General features: G+C 37.7%; 1 protein-coding gene across 1 annotated transcript in view; it reads right to left on the minus strand.

Annotated features, from left to right (window-relative positions):
• The window catches only part of LOC144662724 (uncharacterized), a 107,897-nt gene that overhangs the window by 44,679 nt on the left and 40,718 nt on the right, over positions 1 to 22,500 (minus strand). Inside the window, exons 8-9 of the mRNA XM_078523602.1 lie at positions 21,314 to 21,385; positions 6,745 to 6,816 (exon numbers count right to left, since the gene is read on the minus strand). Of these exons, the coding sequence (XP_078379728.1) occupies positions 6,745 to 6,816; positions 21,314 to 21,385 (144 nt within the window). The remainder of the gene's footprint in view (positions 1 to 6,744; positions 6,817 to 21,313; positions 21,386 to 22,500) is intronic.

The following is a 22,500-nucleotide window of genomic DNA, read 5'->3' on the forward strand; positions in this document are numbered from 1 at the left end:
ATAATAAGTTGATTTAAATTAACAGAAACACGCAAAATTACAAATTTGGGAAAACATGCCTGTCAAAATGCCGTTGCCATGGTGATGTCAAGTTCCTGAAACATCATCCAACCCTACCAAATTGTTGCCAGATAAATTTTAGGAAAACTCAGAAAGTTTGGCAGCGTTTGGTTAAATCTTAAAAAAGTTATATAAGTTCAAAGTCAGCGCGCGTCTCAAAAGCCCCCCCCCCCCCCCCCGGGTCTGAATAGGGTTAAGTGTCATTGTCAGAGTAAACCAGGCAATGTCAAAAGATGGTGGTCAGCCGATTTCCCTCATATTTTCAGCATTTAAAACCTATCAGATAAGATTAAGATTGGTGGCATTTAAATGATTTTCTGCCTTTTCAATCTTGAGATTGACCACCCCCCTAGTTTTTGGCACAGAAAGTGCCAAAAATCCTCATAAAAAAAGGCCAAATTCTCAGTACAGGAAACAGATCTTCCTTTTGCATTTCGTGCACAAAACTTTTTCTCAAGTTAAATTAACTGGTTGTTGATGTTTTGCATGCTTAGAAACAACTTTTCAGTTCAACTGTAATTTTTACCATATTTTCTAAACTAGGTAGGTAGCTTGTGTCTTGCCACAGAGTGAATTTGGGGGATTTTCAAATTTATTTTTTTCAAAAGTGCGATGGTTTATTTTTTATTAAAAGCCATTTTATAACAGTCCATACCCTTCTTAATCGAAAACAATAATTTATTGATTGGCACAAGAAATTCTTTTTCCACTAATTTAGTTCAAAAATGGCTCTGATCGCTCTTATGGCTATTTTCCCGCCAAAATTAAATCACACTAAAATATCACATTACATCGATAAAATTATATTTTGAAATGAAATAGTTGTATTTTAATTCATTGAAAGGAGTAGAAACTTCGGCAAATGTGTTAATAATTGATTTTGAGTTAACTATGTTAATTAAAGTAATAGATACCGCATTCTGTGCATGAATTAATTGTGTATTTCCCGCGAAAATTTAGTCGTATTACGTAAGTATTGCTTCGATTTTCATAGTTTAGTTTGGTATGTCTTAAAAGCGAGATTATAAACCTAATATATAAGGCGGTCTTTGTAGTAATGATCCAAGGTACTAAAATAAGAAACCACGAGACGTTATTTCTCACGTTCGACACGGAACTTTTGTCAGTTTCAATTCATGTCATCACGTTTCATTCGGGACAAACACTCTTATAAGTATGAATTGTTCGTTAGCTTCACAAGAATCACCTTGCAGTCTTCTCGGATAAAGTACAATTATTCTACCGTTAGATGCTTGTAAACAAGATATTACAGTTCACTTACTACTCGAGGTCTTGTTGTGAGTAGCAAGCGAGGATGGCGATCTCGAAGTTCATCAATTACTGAGATGGAGCTCACTTCATTCAGATCAGGTGACTTTGACTTATCCGTAGATAGGGTGGCGGGTATGGAACCGACCAGAACACTAAAAGAGAAGTAACAGGCGACTGCATGCGACTGGCGACCTTGAAAAAATATCTGTTGTTATCACTGCACAAAGATCAATGCAAACAGTAAACCTTTGTAATGTATGCAACGCTGTCACGCTGGTTGTAATTTGAGCTCCTCTCCTCCTCTTTTCAATTCTTTTCATACCAAAAGAGACACAAACACGCATACAAGACCCAAGTAGACGTACACAGGTAGAAGTTTAGCTGAGCAATTTTTATGCTAGAATAGTAATAGGAAGCATTTTTTCTTTATACCATTACTTATACAATCTGGCTATAGAGCAACTGTTATCGTAACACTCTTGATGAAATTGTGTGCTAATTATTTAATGTACTCTCATTTGACCAATAAACGCACAAATCTCTGTTTTGGATATATGTTGTTGAGGACTGTATTCTCGTTTTTATCACTGAAGACGACTGTAATATGTCCCAACTCCCATCTAAATTTACACAAAAGCACAACGTTCAGCAATATGGCCCATAAAGTTCATAAATCTGAGCTTTCATTTCCTATAATAAAATAACTATCATAGATCATGGGGCACCTGTGGAGATACTGATGATAATGTTGTTGTTGTTGTTGTTGTTGATGATGATGATGATGATGATGATGATGATGATGATGATGATGATGATGATGATGATGGGGGTGGGGGTGGGGGTGGGGATGGCAGTGGTGATGATAATGACGATGATGATTGCATTTTGACTGCTATGACTGTAATCAGGACATGGATGAAGAGACAAATCCCAGGTTCCTCTAGACAACCGCTGGTATCAACCAGGTTTCACCATTTTCTCATTAATTTATCCAGTGAAATCTCTTGGTATTTTTATATATATAAATATTTCACATTTGAGTCAGCTGTTTTTTTGTGGATTGTTGCACAGAGCATTACAGGCAATTCAGGGCAGAGGGCTGTAACAGGGCAAGAGGCATTCGGCGGGTTGCATACTGCGTCTTAATTCTAACTACACTTTGCATTTTTAGTAGAAACTCAGCCGTGTTTTACTGGAAATCCACAAGAAAGATTCGTTCTCCCATTGTGTTCTATTTAGACGCTAGAGTGTTTCTGTCGAGGAACTGTCGGCTGATAGTTGTCCCGCGGAAATTTGATGTTCTTAAAACAAATATTAGCCCGAGAAGCAAAGCTTTAAGAGCTAATATGCTAGTTTTGAGAACATCAAATTTCCAAGGGGCAATTATCAGACCGATAGTTCTGAGACAGAAACACTCTATCGTTCTCTATCGTTTTTATTATTCACCACTAAATTTTCTTCGGCGCGCCCATTCAAAAACGAGTATCGTGAATTATTTTTTTACTTTTCAAAATAAAAAACTCAATTGAAAGCCGAAATTTAACAAACGAAACAAAACCAGACAAGAAACCCACTAAATGCAGTGATTTTGGTTGTTTTTTTTTTCGTCTGCAGGCACACTTGTTTACAAAAAATGTCACGGGCGGGCACTATCCATCCGGGCATTTTTCTCGGACGGGCACTATGGGCTGATAGTGCCCTCCGCGGATGAACACCATCGCGTCACGTGATAAATTTAATCCAATCAGAATCTGAGAAAATTTATTGGTGAACTATAATCGCTGATAGGGCATGATTGTGCGTTGGCTTAAAAGTGCTTTAAATTTTAGGTTTTGGATAGCGATAGTCCACTGTATGTTTTGGATAGCGATAGTCGACTCGGCTGAGCCTCGTTGATTAATCTAACTCATAGAAAACTCGGGTTAGTGATACACAGTTTTGTAATGGCCACACCCAGCTTCTTAGAATAGAGGAAACTGATGTATACAAAACATCATTTTTTTGAAATGCCAGTGGGATACATCTATAAATATTCAACATTTGAACAAGAAGATCACTTGCTTACCCTTTCCTTTAATTTATGTTGGTTGAATGTTGGATATTTTGCTGTACAGGCAATCAAGTGATCGTAAAGGAAAAACGAATATAATTGTTAGACATGCACAACAGTGTCACTGGCGCGATGTATAATCTTGTAGGCATTTCTCCTTTACATCGGCTAACTCTCGCCCCGCCCAATTAGGGCAATAGGTTGGCTTAATATTCCATTTGCACGATTTTTTCTTAGGGTTTCTGTAGTACAAATCTTTTACAGTACAAATGAAATCTGCTTCAAGGTTGTAGGTGAACCACGCCCACACAGAAATTTATCGTGTCTGAAAGGTACACAACACGAAACAAAGTTGTTGTTGCCACCATCACGACCTTTGTCAGGTTTGACCAGGCGTTTGTGCTACAAAAATTACGAATTATTTTTCTTAATTTAATTTCACAAATAGTTTTGAATAAGAAAGGAAACCAGAGCTAGTTAAATACGTTTTCTCGTAGTGGCGAATCATAAGAAAAGTGTGTGCATCTAAAGCATCCTATAATGGATTAGCTTGACTATCGCTTGGGTACGAATTCTGATCTGACCAGACGATTCAGTAATAAAATATGACACAGACATATACTAGACATTGTCACGATGACACTTGCGTTATAGAAAAATTAGAAATGAAAAAATACGCTTCCTGTCACTAAAGATTCTTGAAAAAAATACACAGCTGATCTGAACTTCTACCTATGTTTATTTTGGGTCTTGTGTGCGTTTTTGTGTCTCTTTTAGGATGAAAAGAATTCGAGACTAACTTGAAAAGATAGGAGCTCGAATTACAACCAGCGTGACAGTGTTGCATACATTACAAAGGTCATGCAAACACGGCGTGGGTCATTAATCTGTTTGCATTGATCCAATGATCTTTGTGCAGTGATAACAACAGGTATTTTTTCAAGGTCGCCAGTCGCATGCAGTCGCCTGTTACTCTCTTTTAGTGTTCTGGACAGATCCTCATACCTGCCACTCTATCTACGGATAAGTCAAAGTCACCTGATCTGAATGAAGAAAGCTCCCTCAGTGATTTCTGAACTTCGAGATCGCCATCCTCGCTTGCCACTCACAACAAGACCTCGAGTAGTAAGCGAACTGTAACATCTTGTTTACAAGCAGAATAGAATAGTTGTACTTTATCCGAGAAGACTACAAGGTGATTCTTGTGAAGCTAACGAACAATTCATACTTATAAGAGTGTTTGTCCCGAATGAAACGTGATAACATGAATTGAAACTGACAAAAGTTCCGTGTCGAACGTGAGAAATAACGTCTCGACTCGTGGTTTTTTTCTTTGGTACCTTGGATCATTACTACAAAGACCGCCTTATATATTAGGTTTATAATCTCGCTTATAAGACATACCAAACTAAACTATGAAAATCGAAGCAATACTTACGTAATACGACTAAATTTTCGCAGGAAATACACAATTAATTCATGCACAGAATGCGGTATCTATTACTTTAATTAACATAGTTAATTCAAAATCAATTATTAACACATTTGCCGAAGTTTCTACTCCTTTCAATGAATTAAAATACAACTATTTCATTTCAAAATATAATTTTATCGATGTAATGTGATATTTAAGTGTGATTTAATTTTGGCGGGAAAATAGCCATAAGAGCGATCAGAGCCATTTTTGAACTAAATTAGTGGGAAAAGAATTTCTTGTGCCAATCAATAAATTATTGTTTTCGATTAAGAAGGGTATGGACTGTTATAAAATGGCTTTTAATAGAAAATAAACCATCGCACTTTTGGAAAAAATAAATTTGAAAATCCCCCAAATTCACTCTGTGGCAAGACACAAGCTACCTACCTAGTTTAGAAAATATGGTAAAAATTACAGTTGAACTGAAAAGTTGTTTCTAAGCATGCAAAACATCAACAACCAGTTAATTTAACTTGAGAAAAAGTTTTGTGCACGAAATGCAAAAGGAAGATCTGTTTCCTGTACTGAGAATTTGGCCTTTTTTTATGAGGATTTTTGGCACTTTCTGTGCCAAAAACTAGGGGGTGGTCAATCTCAAGATTGAAAAGGCAGAAAATCATTTAAATGCCACCAATCTTAATCTTATCTAATAGGTTTTAAATGCTGAAAATATGAGGGAAATCGGCTGACCTCCATCTTTTGACATTGCCTGGTTTACTCTGACAATGACACTTAAAAGCCCCCGAAAACGATTTTGGGTTTTTCTCAAAGCGCGCGAAAATTTCTGGCCCGCGAAAATCACGTTTTTTTTTTCCCAAAAGCTTTACGAGAGCACTTGAGCTTCCAAAAAATCTTTCTCGGGAATGATTTTGTCATAGTAAAATGGCATTCTCCGAAGAACCCTTTTGAAAAAAAGACGGCGAGGGCTTTACAAGAAAAGGACAACAGTAGAGAACGTAAGAGAATTTCAAAACAAACTCTGGTGCACCAAGAACTCTCCCTTCGCGAAGAGAACGCAGCGTGGTTTACTAAGGTACTCATCAAGATCAATTATTTTTCGGATCAATTTTTGTTTCTGGGTAACTGAGCCCGGTACAAAATATCCGGACACGGTAAAAAGAAACGTTAAGCGAGCCCGGTATTATTTTTTCCTCTAGTTATGATATCGGCCCCGACTTTGCACAAGTAAAATATCCGGGCCCGATTTAATTGAAGGGCTTGAAAAAAGAAGAAGTTAGATCGAGCCCGGTAATTTCTTTTCTGTAACTCTTCACACACACAAAAAGAGTTACTGTAATGTGTCATCCCCATAGATTGACCGTGATTTTTCTAGACTTTCGCAGCTTCAGCCGCAGTCCGACTGTACTCGGAGGAACAGAGAACTAGCATTCTCATTGGTTCGTTCTTTTGCTTCTGCTTACAACTCCGCCAGTGCAATTATTACTTGATCAGCGTAATGATTCAGATTTTCGAATTTCCCTAGAACGTAAGCGTTCTTATGACTCCGTTTACGATTCCGACTCTTACGCTAGTGAAAACCATCCATATATAGTACCTTAGACGAGATTTTCACTGTTCAATTCAAATGATATTAGAGGTATTGTTGAAAAGGAGAGTTCAATCGCATAGTCAGATATTGTATGCCACTTGTTTGCTTTCTTCTTTGCATCATTTTACTCATTAAGAGGAGGGGAGTGAAAACGACAAAAAAATTTCATTGTCCATTAACAAATGTAAGATTTAGGTTATACTTATACCCAGTGACTTGTAAGGGAAAGCAAACATTGAGCAACCATTAACTGTGACAATTTATGATTTGCTTTTCGATAGAATGAGGGATTTTCGGAACTCTGTAAATTTAAAAACTTGCGAAATACATACTTACAAATGAGTCAGTAATGGTAAGTTTTGAAATATTCCTTCAGGCAGTACTTCTATTTCATTGTGGCTAAGAAGCCTGTTAAAAGGGAAATGAAAATCTGTTAGTTAAAAAGGAGAATTTACGTCTTTTTCCATTGAAAAACAGATGATTAAGAACAAGTGAGTTCCACAGCTATCAGAAACCTCAGAATAACCCTAACCATAACCCTGATATTATGGCTTTATGTTATTAACGCTTTGTATATTTTACTTACTTTTCCATGGAGGTATCGAGAGATTTTTCGCAACTCTGCAAATTTAAATACATGTGAAATGCATACTTACAAAATAACCAATCCTAATTTTTGAAATATTCCTTCAGGCAGTATTTCTATTTCATTGTGGCTAAGATCTCTGTTAAAAGGGAAAAGAAACTTTCTTAGCTAAAAAGGAGAGAGACATTGATAGACAGATGATTAAGAAAAAGTGAGTTCCATAGTTATCAGAAACCCCAGAATAACGCTAACCATAACCCTAACATTTTGGCATCATGTTATTAACGCTTTGTATTTTTTGCTAACTAAAGGAAAAAAAAAACCTTTATTTAAAGCGAATCCATCAGCTTGCTAATGAGCTGAGAAAATAGGTCACAATAGTCTGATCCCGTCGCATAACCTTAAGAACAAAATTTCTAACAAATATATAAATACTTCAGATACGTTAGTTTGGAGAATATTCCGGAGGTAATCTTATTCTGCTGAAGATATGATACCTGAAGAAAGCAAGACATCGTCTATGACCCAAAAAATTGGCCATATTTAGATTCACTTTTCTATAGACAATACTGAATTGTGTATAGTAGTAGTAGTAGTAGTAGTAGTAGTAGTAGTCGTCGTCGTCGTCGTCGTCGTCGTCGTCGTCGTAGTAGTAGTAGTAGTAGTAGCAGTAGTAGTAGTAGTAGTAGTAGTAGTAGTACACTCCTCATTTGGCGCTTAGCGGACATCAATGGCGCTTTGCGGACATTTTTAGTGGCGCTTTGCGGACATGTGGCGCTTTTCGGACAGCGATGGCGCTGAGCGGACATTTTACGGTGGCGCTTAGCGGACACTACGGCGCTTTGCGGACATAAATGGCGTCTAGCGGACATTATGCAAATTTGGCGCTTAGCGGACCGTCCGGTCCAATGGCGCTTTTTTCCCATTTTTTAAATGTTTGCCCGTTTTTCGGTAACACAGCCGAAAAGGTCCATACTTTATATTCTAACGCATACTTACATCTTCTATCTAATGCGTGTTGTTTTTAGCTGATTCTACATATTTTGGGCATGCCTTTTCCTTTACAGGTGTTTGTCTCGTTGACAGGTAACAATACTTACGTGATAACCTAAATGTTTATCTTGACACTATCTAAAATCATGCTTACGTTGAAATTTTTAGCTGCTAAAGAAAAGAAGATATAATTGCTCAAAGATGGTACAGTAGCCGCCAAATTGCTGGTTTTCACTGTCAAGCAAGTAACGATACTGTCACGCGCTGCAAATAATAAGCTATTGAGTAAAAAAATATCAAGAATATTACAGGCTGTTAAATGTGACTAGACAGTCTACGTGTCCAACTTTCAGGTCTGTAGAGTATTCCGTACTCGAATTATTCGTTAAAACGTTCCACACAAATTTAGAGAGCACAGTATGGAAACGGAGTCCTAAGAAGGGGTTTTAAGAAGGCAACCGGAAATCAGTGAAAACATCTGGAATTCACGATCACATATACACTTCTTGTAAAACCTCAATTGTTTAGATTGTTAAAAATCAAGCATGAGAACCTTCAGGCGGCCATTCTGATGTCGTGTAGTAGCCTTTGGTAGAATGTGCTAGCATAATTTTAAGCATAATTTAGCAAAACGAGCATTATTTTAAGCTTTTATTTCAGTTAAGCACTGCTCGCATAATCCGCGCTTTTATGCGTTGAAAACAAAGAAAACCCATCACAGTCCTAGAATAATTCAGTTTGTATTTTATTTCTGTATCGCTTTTGGAAAATATTGAGGTCTGTGCTAAGGCCCATGGTCAAATATAAACTGGCAGACTCCAGGTCACCCTGTGCATAACTGAGAGTTTTTTTCGTTCTTCATTTTTTATGTTTTAATTTTTTTTTAATTTTTAATTTTTTAATTTTATAATTTTTCAATGCATAGTTGTTTTTATACTGAACTGAGGGCTTTGCCTCGATGGCGTCTAAAACAAGTATATACAAGTAACTTTTTGACTTGGATTCAGGACCCAAAAACGATTGATTTGGATATCATTTGTTAATCATTTGGCTTTTCGAGTTGCGTACATGCGTATTTGCGATGCTAAAGACTGTAAGACTGGAAGGTGGACTATTTAAATGTTCATTAAAGTTAGAATTGATAGAGTTAAGCTACTGGTGATCTTTATTTCCCTTAAAATCTAAGTAGCATAATTTCGGTGACAGAGAGCATAATTTTCAGAAAGTAGCATAATTTTGGCATAATTTCTAAAACATATACGCACTGCTAAAAGCATAATATGCTTTTTTTTCGGGCACAATCTACCAAAGCCTATCGTGTTGTGCAAAACTCCGAAATTCAAAATGATAAACTTAAAGACTGCAGATGCTATCAAGCTGAAAACCTTCAATAACACATATACTAAGGATGCCAAATAGCCAGAGAAGGGTAAAAAATCAAGGATCTTGATATTCTGGACTTTGGAATTTTGATGACGTCACGTGAAACCAAGAATTGAACTAATTATTTGAGCTCGTGGAGTAGACAAAATGCAATAAAGGATAAATTTAATTGTAGGCTGGTGTTCAAAGCTTTGCACGATAGTTTTCTATAATTATGATACTTTAAAATGGTTTTGAGACAATTTAAGCAGGGTGAAGTAATTTATTCATACATGGGACTTTTAATTGAGTCACATTTCTTGGGTTAAAACAGAACCTAACTTTCATGTTTTTGTCAAAAAGTCTTGAATTTTTTTCTTTCTTCTTTTTAGGCAACTAATTATAAACGTAACGTTTAGTCATGATTATAAACAGTCAAAATTGGCAAGACAAAGGAGTGCTTCAAAGGAGTCTGAGATCTAGTAAAATAAGTTTGTTTTTCTCAGGGGTAGAGGAGGGAGGTCGGCACTTAGATATGCCAGTACCTTAAATTGGTACGAAATGTATTCTAATAATCAGGGCTTTGCTAAGAATGACGTCAACAAAAACCTTGTTTTCATTTAATTGCAGTGCTTCTTACATATTACTGATGCCTTTTTCTACTGCCCCTACACAATGTGGCATACTCGTACTGAGCAATGAAAAACCTGACTTTCATATCATATTTTGCCAGTTCTTGGATTAATCCATTACATTTTGTCATGGCTATTCAGCACCTGTCGCAATGACAGAAAATTAAACTGCGCTAAGAAATCTTAGATGTTTTTCAAGAGCAAAGTGGCAGTGCTCCAGAAGTAAACGGTTGAAGAGTAAAGGCAAAATCGCACGCATAAACTAAGACGAACAACCAACTAACTAAAGGCCTGTTCACATGGAGGGAGGGTGCCCCAACTACCCTAGTTACTCGGCTAGAAGGGATGAAACATAGCCCGCCTTTACATGTAGAATCCACGGCCCTTCTTCCCGAGTTGAGACAGCGTCTTTGAAGCGTGTAGCTCCAAATGAGTGAAGAAAAGTATGACTTTTTACTGAATAATCAAGGTAAGCCGTCTTCAATCCTTTTTTACTTTGATGCGCAAGCACTTAGAAATTTACTGCGTCCATTTCTGGCGGAATTCAGTCGAAATTCAACAGTCTTAGGCCGCCAAATTGAAATTAAATTTGTTGCTTCGTGAATTTAGGATAATCATTCCTACGAAAATTCGAATTAATTAGCTGTTGCTCAAAGAAATATTTTCCAGCCTACAGATAAAACTAATTTCATCTAATTGTTGTCAAATACAACTGTTTGGGTCCAAAATTTATACATTCTATGCCATTAACTTCAAATTTAATTTAAGAACATGCGCGAAGAATCCCGGCAAGCCGGAATAGCCCAGGCATAACCGTTCAGTGAAATGGCAAAAAGCTATCCCGCCTAGAAGGGTGCCCCGGGCATGTTGACCGAGTGCCCCGGCAAGCCGGGTTTCCCGTCCAGCATGTAATCGCTTTAATGTGTCAGTTCTAACGAAACGTATAAAACGTTGCCTCGCCCAGGGTAGCTTGGTTAGCCGGGTAACTCAGGCCCTAAATAAGCTCAAACTATACTTTAAGAAATGTGAATCCAAAGGTTTACGAGTAAAGGCAGAATCGAACCCATCGCTGATGCTTCCGCGAGGAAGACTAAGTCGAACAAACAACTTCTTAATTAAATGGAAACCATTTTTAAAGAAATATAAACTTACAGGTTAAAGTTTGTTATCACACGGCAATCATGTTTTTGTTTCGAGAACTTGATTTTCGCGCTGGAAAAAAACTAGATTATTATCTAGGTTGTTCTCTAAGTTTAAACTATTAGCAAAAAGAGATTTGTTTTAAATGTTTGTGACTGATTCACAAGAGCTGTACTATCAAAGGGTTTCACGAATATTAGTTTTTGATCATGAACTCCCCTTTAGCTCTCCCTCCGACCCCCTCCGATACCAAGCTCCCTACATTATAGACTATAGCCGAATATTTTAGAATATTTCACTTTACCGATCCTGCGTACATGCAATTTTTAACTACCGTAAGCAGCGGCGAATCTCGTAAGTTCCGTGCTCGTTTTTAAATGTTATATTCTAAACCAACTAGAAGATGGTTTTTATGTCCTTTAAGAAAATAATGCATTTTTAGGTCTAGAAAAGAAGTTAAATGCCCTCACCTAACGGCTAGGGCATCAACTAGCAGCTCTTTGTAAAGGTAAAGACTGCTTCCGAGCCAAGTGGCCCATACAGCCGGAGCTTATCCTAGTTTCTGTAGCATTAAGCGACTATATAGGAGTATTGCTACTCCTCCTGGATGGGTGCTAGTCCGTCGCAGGGTTCTAGACCTTAAGCGTGCATTATTTTACTATAGAACTTTGAAAGGCATCTTCAAGTGGGTAAATAACTCGTATGCCCTCTGATGTCTTCAGTGTACGGCTCTGGAGTCTTTATTGTACGGCTGTGAGAAGTCTGGTAACAACGTTAAAAATAACTCTTACTTTACTGGCGCTTTCCGGACAGAGCACTTTGCGCAACTTCAACAAATTGCGCTTTGCGGACATAAGAGGCTCTTTTATTGGTAACATGAAAATCGTTGCCGACGCCACAAATCTTTACAAATTAAGCTTGCACTGCACCCAACTATTGGAAAAACGTAAATGTACCAATAGCCCCAAAACCAAGGTAGAAGCTTGATTAGTTTACGAATTATGAAAGTGTTATGAACGGTCACCATTATGTCAAAAAACGTTTTTTTTAGAAAAAGGACGAAAAACTTGCCCCCGAAAAAACGCTTCAGTGTTTCTCGCCCAATCTCTCAAATATTACAGTTTTTGCGAAGTTTTAAGTTTTCAGGAGGTAAGTCAGGAAAAGCTTAAGAACGACTTTCAGCAAATTTCAATCAAAAAATTGATTTCCCGGCAGAAATCGAAAAATCGATTTCTCTCATTTTTTGCCCACAAATAGCCTTTAGCTAGCCTTGAAATTTGATGTAGTTTTTTTCATCTCGAAGCGCTTTAAATCCGTGAAAAACAAGAAAAAGGAATTTCGCCCACAAGATCACCAAAAATGGCCGAATACAAAGCTAAAAGTTGGCAACCTAAGTTTTAACTTAGTTTGCGTGTAAAGAAGAACCTGAATTTTTGGATACGTTTTCTTGAAAGGCAAGGCATTCAGCTTCTAAAAATAGGTAATAACTTGAGTTGAGCGTCATTCGAGAATTAATTACTAATTTTGTAAAAATGCCTTTATTTACTTATGGGAAAATCCCTAATTTATTGATAAAGTTTTTAGAATTTTTTTTCGCCATGTGCCATAATTCCAAATTCCTTCAAACTTCGGCTGTGGAACCCTTTTATGCTATTGTTCCTCGCGAAGCGAGGCCGAAGGCCGAGCGTAGCGGGGTGTATAATTTTGTCCCTCAAAGGGATCAGGCGGGATGAAATCTCGTGTGGAGTTTACGGTCATATATATTTCTATATATATTTGTGAGCTTGGTGTGTGGCGGAAATGACGTCACACGGCCGCCGTGCGCTGGTGGCCTAATGGTAAGGCGTCGAACTTGAAATCAGATCTTCGGACCTGAGGTCGGGGGTTCGAATCCGGCTAGGGTTTTTTTTTTTCTTTTTTTTTTCTTTTTTTTTGTGGGTTCGAATCCTGAGCCTTTCAATTTTATCGTTTTTCTTTTCCGATTAAAATAACATTGATTTCCACATAATACTCCCTCAACGCCCATTCAGGCTATTATTAAACCTTTCATCGCCATCAGGGGCGCGCGGGCGTAGGCTTCGAATCCTCCTGCCGTTCGTTCTTCTTTTTTTTTTTATGCCATCAAATAAATGTCCAAAATGCGACTATCCAATAATTTGTCGATGATTTTGAAAATAGCCTGCGCTTCCCAACGCTTTATATCTCTTTACGAACCAGAAAAAGCCACCATCTTTAAAGCGGAGTAGACCCTGGGAACGAGGGTGTCGCGGCCATGCCCGTTGAAATAAAATTTCTAACAAATATATCTTCCTGCCTACTGTGGAAAATTGAATATGTACAATTGAATTAATGTTCAACTTCAAATGATCCACTCCTTATTTATAACACCCCCCCCCCCCCCCCCTCCCCAACCCAGAGCTTCGCGAGGCCCTGCGAGTCACGTATTACTAGTAAATTATGTATGAAAATCAGCCTGGGTTCTCTTTTGAGAGATTTTTGAGGCGCCGCTAAATAAGCCGAATTTGAACGGAATTATCAGCAAATGTAAACAATGGTTGCCGGTTGTTCATTTCAGCGGGCTTGTTGAAATATCAAATATAACTTTTGAAATTCCTTTATAAACATATCTCCGTTCTTAAGATATAAAGTAGTTATTGAAACTAAAATATCATGGCGAAAGAGTTCATTCTTGGATTAATGTCATTAATAGAAGAAATATTTCTTTTACCCGTACGTCGGTAATTAATTTGGTGGTCGGCATTTCGTGATTTTGTTAGATTCCTTGTCGCCTTAATGTAAACGGTATGTGTAAACCGCTTCGTGAACGAACACTGTTAAAAAGGATGGCAAGATTATTTAATGTTTTTGGCAGATAAAATGCTTATAAAATGTTTACCTTTAAAACACGGTACGTAAACACATCACTCAGGGTACTTTGGCGTACTTTTTACATTTGGTCGTTGATAATGATCTTGGTTGACGTTTACAAATTAGAAAACCTTGATACTAGCGTGGGTAAGGAAAGAGAAGGAAACAGGTTTTTTATCATTATTTCCGTATGGAAGCGAAGTGTTCTTTAAGCACTAATGTCGGAGATTCCTGCACCTACGAGCGGAGAGATAAGGCGAAGAAGACAGAAGTTATTCCGTTGTTACCGTACTCGAGAAATAGCGGGACATAAGTCTACTTGGGGGATCTCAGCTGTCAAAACAAAGGTTGATTTGATTCTTGCCAGAGCAGCAGTTTTTACCTTTCCATTGGTCAGTTCACTATTTGTCCCTACCACCTATCGTCCTTGGGAACTGGATGGCACCGAGAATCTCAGCGATGCCAGGTTCCTGAGAAATTATCGGGCCATAGCGAAGATAGAAGGTGGCCTTGAAAAAAGGGAGGCCTTGAAAAACGGGGAGCAAAGTTGATTCATCAGTGGACAGGTGTATTTGTTGCCGTCGGATGAGGTTTGTACAGATTACAATGAACATACATAGCTAATAAACAAGTAGTAATTTCCTTTACAAACTAAAGATCACTTTCGTAAACAAAAATCTCATATTCCGAGGGATATACCAGCCTGGTCACGTGACTTTGTTGTCAAAAGTAGTTATTCTCATCACACGGGGAAAAACAACCACTGATGACAATTTCCCACTCAAAGTTAATATTGATTTGAATTTTTATTTGTTTTAGGTGTTTGTCGTAACTGTCGCCGGTATTCTACTTTCAAAACTGGATTGTGAAGCAGAATCTTCAACAGAAAGCGGAAAGGCACCAGCTGAAAAGCTTAGTGACGAAACAGAAGTGCTCGTCCCCATGGAGAATTTAACCATAGCGAGTCGCTAATACTGAGCCCTTGTTTTTTTACCTTTTTTTGTACTGAGCGTGGTAAACAGTGTAAAACAATTCTAGACAAGATACTTCTAGTGTAAGAATCATTCAGATAATAAGCGCTCTCGATTTAAGCCAAGAAAGTACAACTTTTCGGATATAGGCTGCTGCTGTGGAGGTTGTTTTGTTAGTTATAACAAAAATCCCCCCCCCCCCCCTCACGTCCCAATAGAAACGCAAATGTATTGCAAACGTCCATTTAAAAATAACCTCCCCTCCCCTCCCCCCATCGTATGTAAGCCCTCCCCGGAAAAAAGCCCATTTGAAAAAGAAAAACCACTGCTCGCAGAATTTCAATAAAAACTCTGTCTATTGGTTGTTTACTTACAGGAAAATAAGATTTTGAGATAAAAAGGCGTGGCACCATACTTATGAGGGTGTCCCGGAGATTCCACTTTTCCCTGAAAATATTTTGTCGTTTTTTGGTGATCTCTGTACCCTAAAATATCAGAAACACAACTGTTGCTCCCTTTTGACGTTCCCAGCTTTATTTTCTTTTTGTTCCTTTTTCCAAATTATTTTGAACTGCCCATAGATTTGCAATCAACCTTTGCATTTGTGTTGTTTACCTTGAGGGAACGTAAATTTAAAAATCATTCTCGTTCTTCCGTACAGATTAAATCCAATCAGACGTCAACGGAAAGCTGTCCTCGGCTTCTGATTGGATAGTAACTGCACGAACGAATGTTAACTTATTAACTTAAGTGGTCACACTCTTGGGCTATCTGCTCTAATGTATGTTTCATGATAAATTCACGCACCTAAAATCGACAGTGAATAAATGCTTACAGTGTTCTTGAATAAATGCTTGCAGTGTTCAAGAGGCCACAATTTTCTTTTACGAGTACTTGGGCGGGTGGATTACCATCGGTTAACGTTACCGTTTCAGGACCCCCTGAGCCCGAGACGTTCCCAGCTATCATGTTGGAAGGTGTCAGCGCTGTCTCAAACATAGAGTACACTGACGAAGGGCTGATTATATGGAGGGCCTATAAAATTGGTCCTGGAAAATTGATTCAGTGGGAGAAACTCGACGTCCAACCAAATATGGAAGTTCCAGTGCTATCAGCAGTTGACAGCGTCACTAACGGACAAAAGGTGAATTTTACAACAATTCAATCTAAGAAACCAAAGATCCCTTCGAAACAGGCAGACACGCCGGCCCCAAGCGATTCACCAAGCTCTGACGAATCCTCTTCTGATGAATCAAATGTAAGCCTCTTTTCCTGTCCTGAAGAAGGATGTATTAAGCGTTATCAGCGTTTCTCCTCACTTCAGCAGCACCTTGATTGCGGCAAACATCACCGCGCTATTGAAAACGAGAGTCTTCTTGACAGAGCCATTACTGGTTATTCAGAGAGACTTGAAGTGCAATCTGGTATCGTCCCAAACATTCCAACAGAAGTACCTAAACCACGACCGACAGGAAGCGTGTCTCTTCCTATGGGCTGGGCATTGCGGCCCTCACAAGTTAAAAGAACTAGATTCAAGCCCCCCCCCCCCCCCCCCCCCCCCATATCGTCAGCGCAGCATAAAAGTGGTTTTGTAAGACACAAAACGTTTTATCAGGATCATGCTTGGCGGGATATTATGGTGTGGATCTTTCAACAAACTTCTCTTCCCAAAACTCTACAAGGAAAGTTCCGCATCCTGTAAGATCGTATTTGAAGTAAGCTGTGGCATTGGCGACTTCAGAGCATACATTTTCTGCTTTCCGACGTCTAAAAAATTACTCCAAAGGCACCACGAAGCAGGACCGTCTAAACTGCCTAGTATTTACCAATAGTTTATGGACACACAGTTGTTGAAATAATTTGGAAAGATTGAGTAGGGGTATGCGCCCACATCAGTGAGGGGTAGGTATGGACTTGGCTTGTTTCAAACGGCGTTCTGTCGCATCTGACTTTGTTTTCAAAATTTTAAAGAAAGGCATATTAATAACATTTTTTGCTCATATCTTTCGGCCGAAAATTAGACGTTCTGATGTAAAAAAGAGCGTTATCTTGGGATTAGTGTGACTTAACCGTGCAGCTTTATCGCTTCATGTCGACAGTGTATCCACTGCTTTATTCCATAACTAACTATGCTTATACCCTAACTTTAATTCTTTTTGCCGGTAACTCTTTCCATTTACCATAAAAAAAATCGCGGTCTACTGAACAAAAAACCACGCGAAGATGTAGTTTAGTTTAATTTTGCTTCGTTCCTAAATATGAATGCAGTTCACTACACAAAGTCGAACAGTTCAGTTTGTAATTTGATTATTTCTTACAGTGTTCTTAAATTTTAGCTATGTCACACAAAACTATAAATTTTATGCCATTTATCACTTGCAGTGTTTATGGAAGACCTTAGTTTTTACTTAATCTTTGATGTGGAAAATCTTTCTTTCGGTATTGTGTTATTTTGAATGTAATAATTGCAGTGGGCCCACAATACAAATTAGTTTCTATTTTCGTCTTGCGATATGAAATCGACAACTCGTCAAGATATGTCTCACACTAAAGAAACTAATTCAGCTTGTTCGAGTTAAATATTAAAGGTTACTTTGGCGCTAAAATCGAGTTTATTCCACTTGTATTTAGGAAACAAGATCTTGGCTTATGAGTACCAAGAACTTGTAACACAACTGTCGGCTTAAATCGCCTTTATTTTTGACAAGACCGCTTGGCGTCAAAACACGGGAATAGTCCGCTGTTTACATTTGCTGATGTAATTTCGTTAAAATTTGGTTATTTCAGAGGCGCCTCAAAAATCTCTCGAATAAAAAAAACCAAGCTGATTTTCATACATAATTTACAATAGCATAAAAGAGTTACACAGCCGAAGTTTGAAGAAATTTGGAGTTATGGCACATGGCGAAAAACATTCTGAACTTTATCAATAAATTAGGGATTTTCCTATAAGTAAATAAAGGCATTTTTACAAAATTTGTAATTAATTCTCGAATGACGCTCAACTCAAGTTATTACATATTTTTAGAAGCTGAATACCTTGCCTTTCAAGAAAACGTATTTAAAAATTCAGGTTCTTCTTTACACGCGAACTAAGTTAAAACTTAAGTTGCCATCTTTTAGCTTTGTATTCGGCCATTTTTGGCGATCTTGTGGGCGAAATTCCTTTTTCTTGTTTTTCACGGATTTAAAGCGCTTCGAGATGAAAAAAACTACATCAAATTTCAAGGCTAGCTTAAGGCTATCGGTGGGCAAAAAATGAGGGAAATCGATTTTTCGATTTCTTTCGGTGGATATTTGAAATCTGCTGAAAGTCGTTCTTAAATATTGGCGAAGTTATAGACATTTGAACCTTAGACGCAGGTGACGTTTGCGTCGTTAATCGGTGTCATAAACAAATATGTACTGAATGCGTTTGCAGCCAGAATTTTTGTTATGTTTTTAATATGAAGGCATTAACAAGATATTTGTTTTGGACAAGTTTCAAAAAGTTACCGTGCAAATTATTTTTTTTAGAAATTTTTCAAATTTTACTATTATTGCAGCCTTGGTGCATGACCAAAACTGTGAAAATTAACAAGGTGTGTTTCTATTGATCTAAAACAAATACGCGGGTATAAAGAGCAAAGATAGTTGTGAAACATAGTTAGGAAGCAAGGAAATTCCCCCAGAAACAAAGGCGCTAAATCTCCCTAGAGTTAGCCAAAATCACCCTTTTGTGGCGCTTTGCGGACATGACAATGTTAAAAAAAATCTGTAAAAAAATACCGGTTAGACCTAGTAGTGTGAAACATTGCATACAAGCATTTAAAAACGCATCTTTTAATGTGGGGTACAAAAACTGGCTAACTCTCAAGGTTTTAGACAACTTGTTTTAAAAAAAAGGCAAAAATGGCACATTTTGAGGGAATGGCGCTTTGCGGACAATTTTGTCGCACTAAAACATACCTTACTAAAACACGTGCTGACAGCACCATATAAATGCGATTAAGCTTAAACTCCACATACACATTGCCAATATATACATCTGACTTTTGAATGAGAATCACCTCTAACTCTCGTAAAATGACAGAGTTAGAGAAGTTTGAAGTCACAAACGTGCAAAAATGGGGCTTCCCGATTTTCGTGTAACCTGAAACACCCACTCGACATGACACCTTTACTGAACTTTTTGGGACGAAAAATGTACGCTTTCTAAACTTACGAGAGTTACTTGCCGCAACTCTATGAACCAGTTTAAGGCATCGTAAGTCAACACTTGGTCTATTTCTGGATTTTAAAGCGATTTTCCAGCACGAACGGGCAGCAATGGCGCCTAGCGGACACATTTTTGCCTTTAAGAGACTCTTTCTCCAACACAAGTGAGCCGAATACTTTCAAAAACTAACATAACATATGTCTTAGTCTTAGCCATGCTTTGGCCGAGTTTTATGTAATAATAGTTTATTGTTGTTGAGTTATAGCCTTTTGGAGTTATTGGGGAAAAAGTGTCCGCTCAGCGACTGACCCAACGGGAGGAGGAGTAGTAGTAGTAGTAGTAGTAGTAGTAGTAGTAGTAGTAGTAGTAGTAGTAGTAGTAGTAGTAGTAGTAGTAGTAGTAGTAGTAGTAGTAGTAGTAGTAGTAGTAGTGGTAGTGGTAGTGGTAGTGGTAGTGGTAGTGGTAGTGGTAGTGGTAGTGGTAGTGGTAGTGGTAGTGGTAGTGGTAGTGGTAGTGGTAGTGGTAGTGGTAGTGGTAGTGGTAGTGGTAGTGGTAGTGGTAGTGGTAGTGGTAGTGGTAGTGGTAGTGGTAGTAGTAGTAGTAGTAGTAGTTAAAGCAAAATTATCGTAATCAACAATACAGCAAAGCTAAAAATACAATAACATTATACTAAAGATCTTACATCATCTTCATTTGATATTAAATAAGAAAGCATCACGTAAAATCATACACAAGGACACAACTATCCTGTTTACGTTATAATCTTTAGAGTTCATGATTAGGTTTACATTTTGTGTTGTTGTTTCTCGTTCAATGTCAAGTAGTATTTCACTGATATCATTAAAGAATGCCTGCCTCTGTACAGAGTATGGACTACATTCAAACAGAACGTGGGTTTCATTTTCCACACGATTTGAATTAAACAACGGATATAATGTACTTTCTCTAGGCAGATGTTCAGTCTGACATCAACATCACTAAATTTCGCCTTTCCGTAAAATTTCCTAGGTGATTTAATAATCAGATTTAGAGTACTCATCTTAAAATACGTTATAAAAGTCTTATTTCTTTGAATGCATAAAGTTGCGTCGCCAGAAATATTTATTATTTTCTTTCATATCGTTTAACTCTGTCACTGTGTAAGGTTTTAGGATCTAAATTAGATAGATGGTATTTTTCTAGCATGTTTAAAAAATAAAAAAAAATCTGAATTATTGATTTATTGTAGACTTTTTTGAAACGAAAAAAAAAGCTTGTTTGGCCATATAGTTATTTTCTTGGTTGTTTAGATAAATAAAGTATTTCATAACTTTTTGGTGAATTGTGTACCTCATAGTAGCGTTTACAAAACCTAAGATGAATTTTTTTTTCTGTTGGGGAATCCTGCTTAGTGTACATTGCCCATACCTCGCTGTTTTTACTAAAAATAGGAAATATCATGGCGTCAAAAAAAAATTGGAATGTGGTATTGTGATTCAGTCTACTAAGTAATGTATGTTCTTGTATATTAGAAAAAGGCATACAGGGCTTTTCAAAGTGATCTAGTACATACACAGGTGTATTCTTGAACAATATCAATTGCCTCGATTCCTATGTAGAAGATAACATCAGCTTATGTCCTTTGGCGTTTTTGAAAACTCATTATCTTCGTTTTCTTAGGGTTGATTTTTGACCTCCATGATTTACAATATTAAGGGAACGTGTTTATACAATTTTGTAACAAATAGGGTAGATTGGTTATTTAAAGGTTGAACAGCAGAGGGCTTAGAATACACGTACACCTCTTGAGTTTGAGTAAGATCGGGTTTCGTTCTCTCCAAGTCTTATGGAACATGGATAATTGCAAAAAGCGGTTCTTTCTTAGACTGTAAAAATGTCCAAAATAAATATCATGTTTTCTTTCTTCTTTGCATCATTTTACTCATTAATTTGGAGGAATGCTCACAGGAATGACAAAAAAATATGTGAAAACGACAAAAAAGTTCCATTGTCCATTAACAAATGTAAGATTTAGGTAGTACTAATACCCAGTGACTTGTAAGGGAAAGCAAACATTGAGCAACCATTAACTGTGACAATTTATGATTTGCTTTTCGATAGAATGAGGGATTTTCGGAACTCTGTAAATTTAAAAACTTGCGAAATACATACTTACAAATAAGTCAGTGATGGTAAGTTTTGAAATATTCCTTCAGGCAGTACTTCTATTTCATTGTGGCTAAGAAGCCTGTTAAAAAGGAAATGAAAATTTTTTAGTTAAAAAGGAGAATTTTCTATAGACAATACTGAAATAAAATATCTCAATGTGTATGTAAGTGAAGAAATAGGGAAAAGAGGGGGCGAGCGCACTCACGTTGTGGTAGCATCAGTCGCACCAGCAGCAGTGGCAGTAGTAGTGACAGTAGTAGTAGAAGAAGTAGCAGCAGCAGCAGCAGCAGCTGTAGTAGCAGTAGCAGTAGCAGTAGCAGTAGCAGTAGCAGTAGCAGTAGCAGTAGCAGTAGCAGTAGCAGTAGCAGTAGCAGTAGCAGTAGCAGTAGCAGTAGCAGTAGCAGTAGCAGTAGCAGTGGTGGTAGCGGTAGCGGTAGTGGTAAAATCTTGATCTTGATAGAGGCCTTGTCTTTTTATTTTGTCTTTTTTGTTTTTCCATAGAAATTTAAACAGCTTTGTTTTGATCATTTGCATTTTTTCTGGAGGAACATTAAGATTTGTTGCTGAGTAACGAGTTGTGATAGAACCAGAGATTTTATAATTATACTTCCCCAAATAGTGTAATATCACGTGCCCTACATAGGTCCAGGTTTGTTTGCAATTTTTGTAGCTTGAGGTTGAAATTATGTCAGTTATTTCCCTTTTCATCGTACGAAATGAGACAATGAACAAGTACGGGGATAGTGGGCACCCCTGACGGACTCCTCTAGACGGTCGAAACCAGTTTGTCAAAATCCGTTGTTTAATGCTGCACTCTCTATGTTGGTGTAAAGGATACTAACGCATTTTTGAATTCTCATACCGAAATTGAAAACGTCCAATGTTCTCATTATGAAGGTCCATTCAAGGGAGTCGAACGCTTTTCTGAAGCCGTCTAGAGACACTGGAATGCCTGAAATATTGGGCTTCTCAGTATATTCCATGATGTCGATTATGAGACGGATATTTTCCCCGATATAGCGCCCTTTTATGAACCCGTTTTGGTCCGAGTTAACTAGCTTTGGCAGCGACGCTTCTATTCTTTTGGCTATGGCTTTAGATGCTATCTTGCAGTCAACATTAAGAAGAGTTATTGGTCGCCAGTTTGGTAAATCTAACAGGGAGCCGTCTTCCTTTTGTATAAGAGTAATGATG

This window comes from Oculina patagonica, chromosome 8, assembly GCF_052425735.1.
Source record: "Oculina patagonica isolate OP01 chromosome 8, crgOcupat, whole genome shotgun sequence".
NCBI lineage: Eukaryota > Metazoa > Cnidaria > Anthozoa > Scleractinia > Oculinidae > Oculina > Oculina patagonica.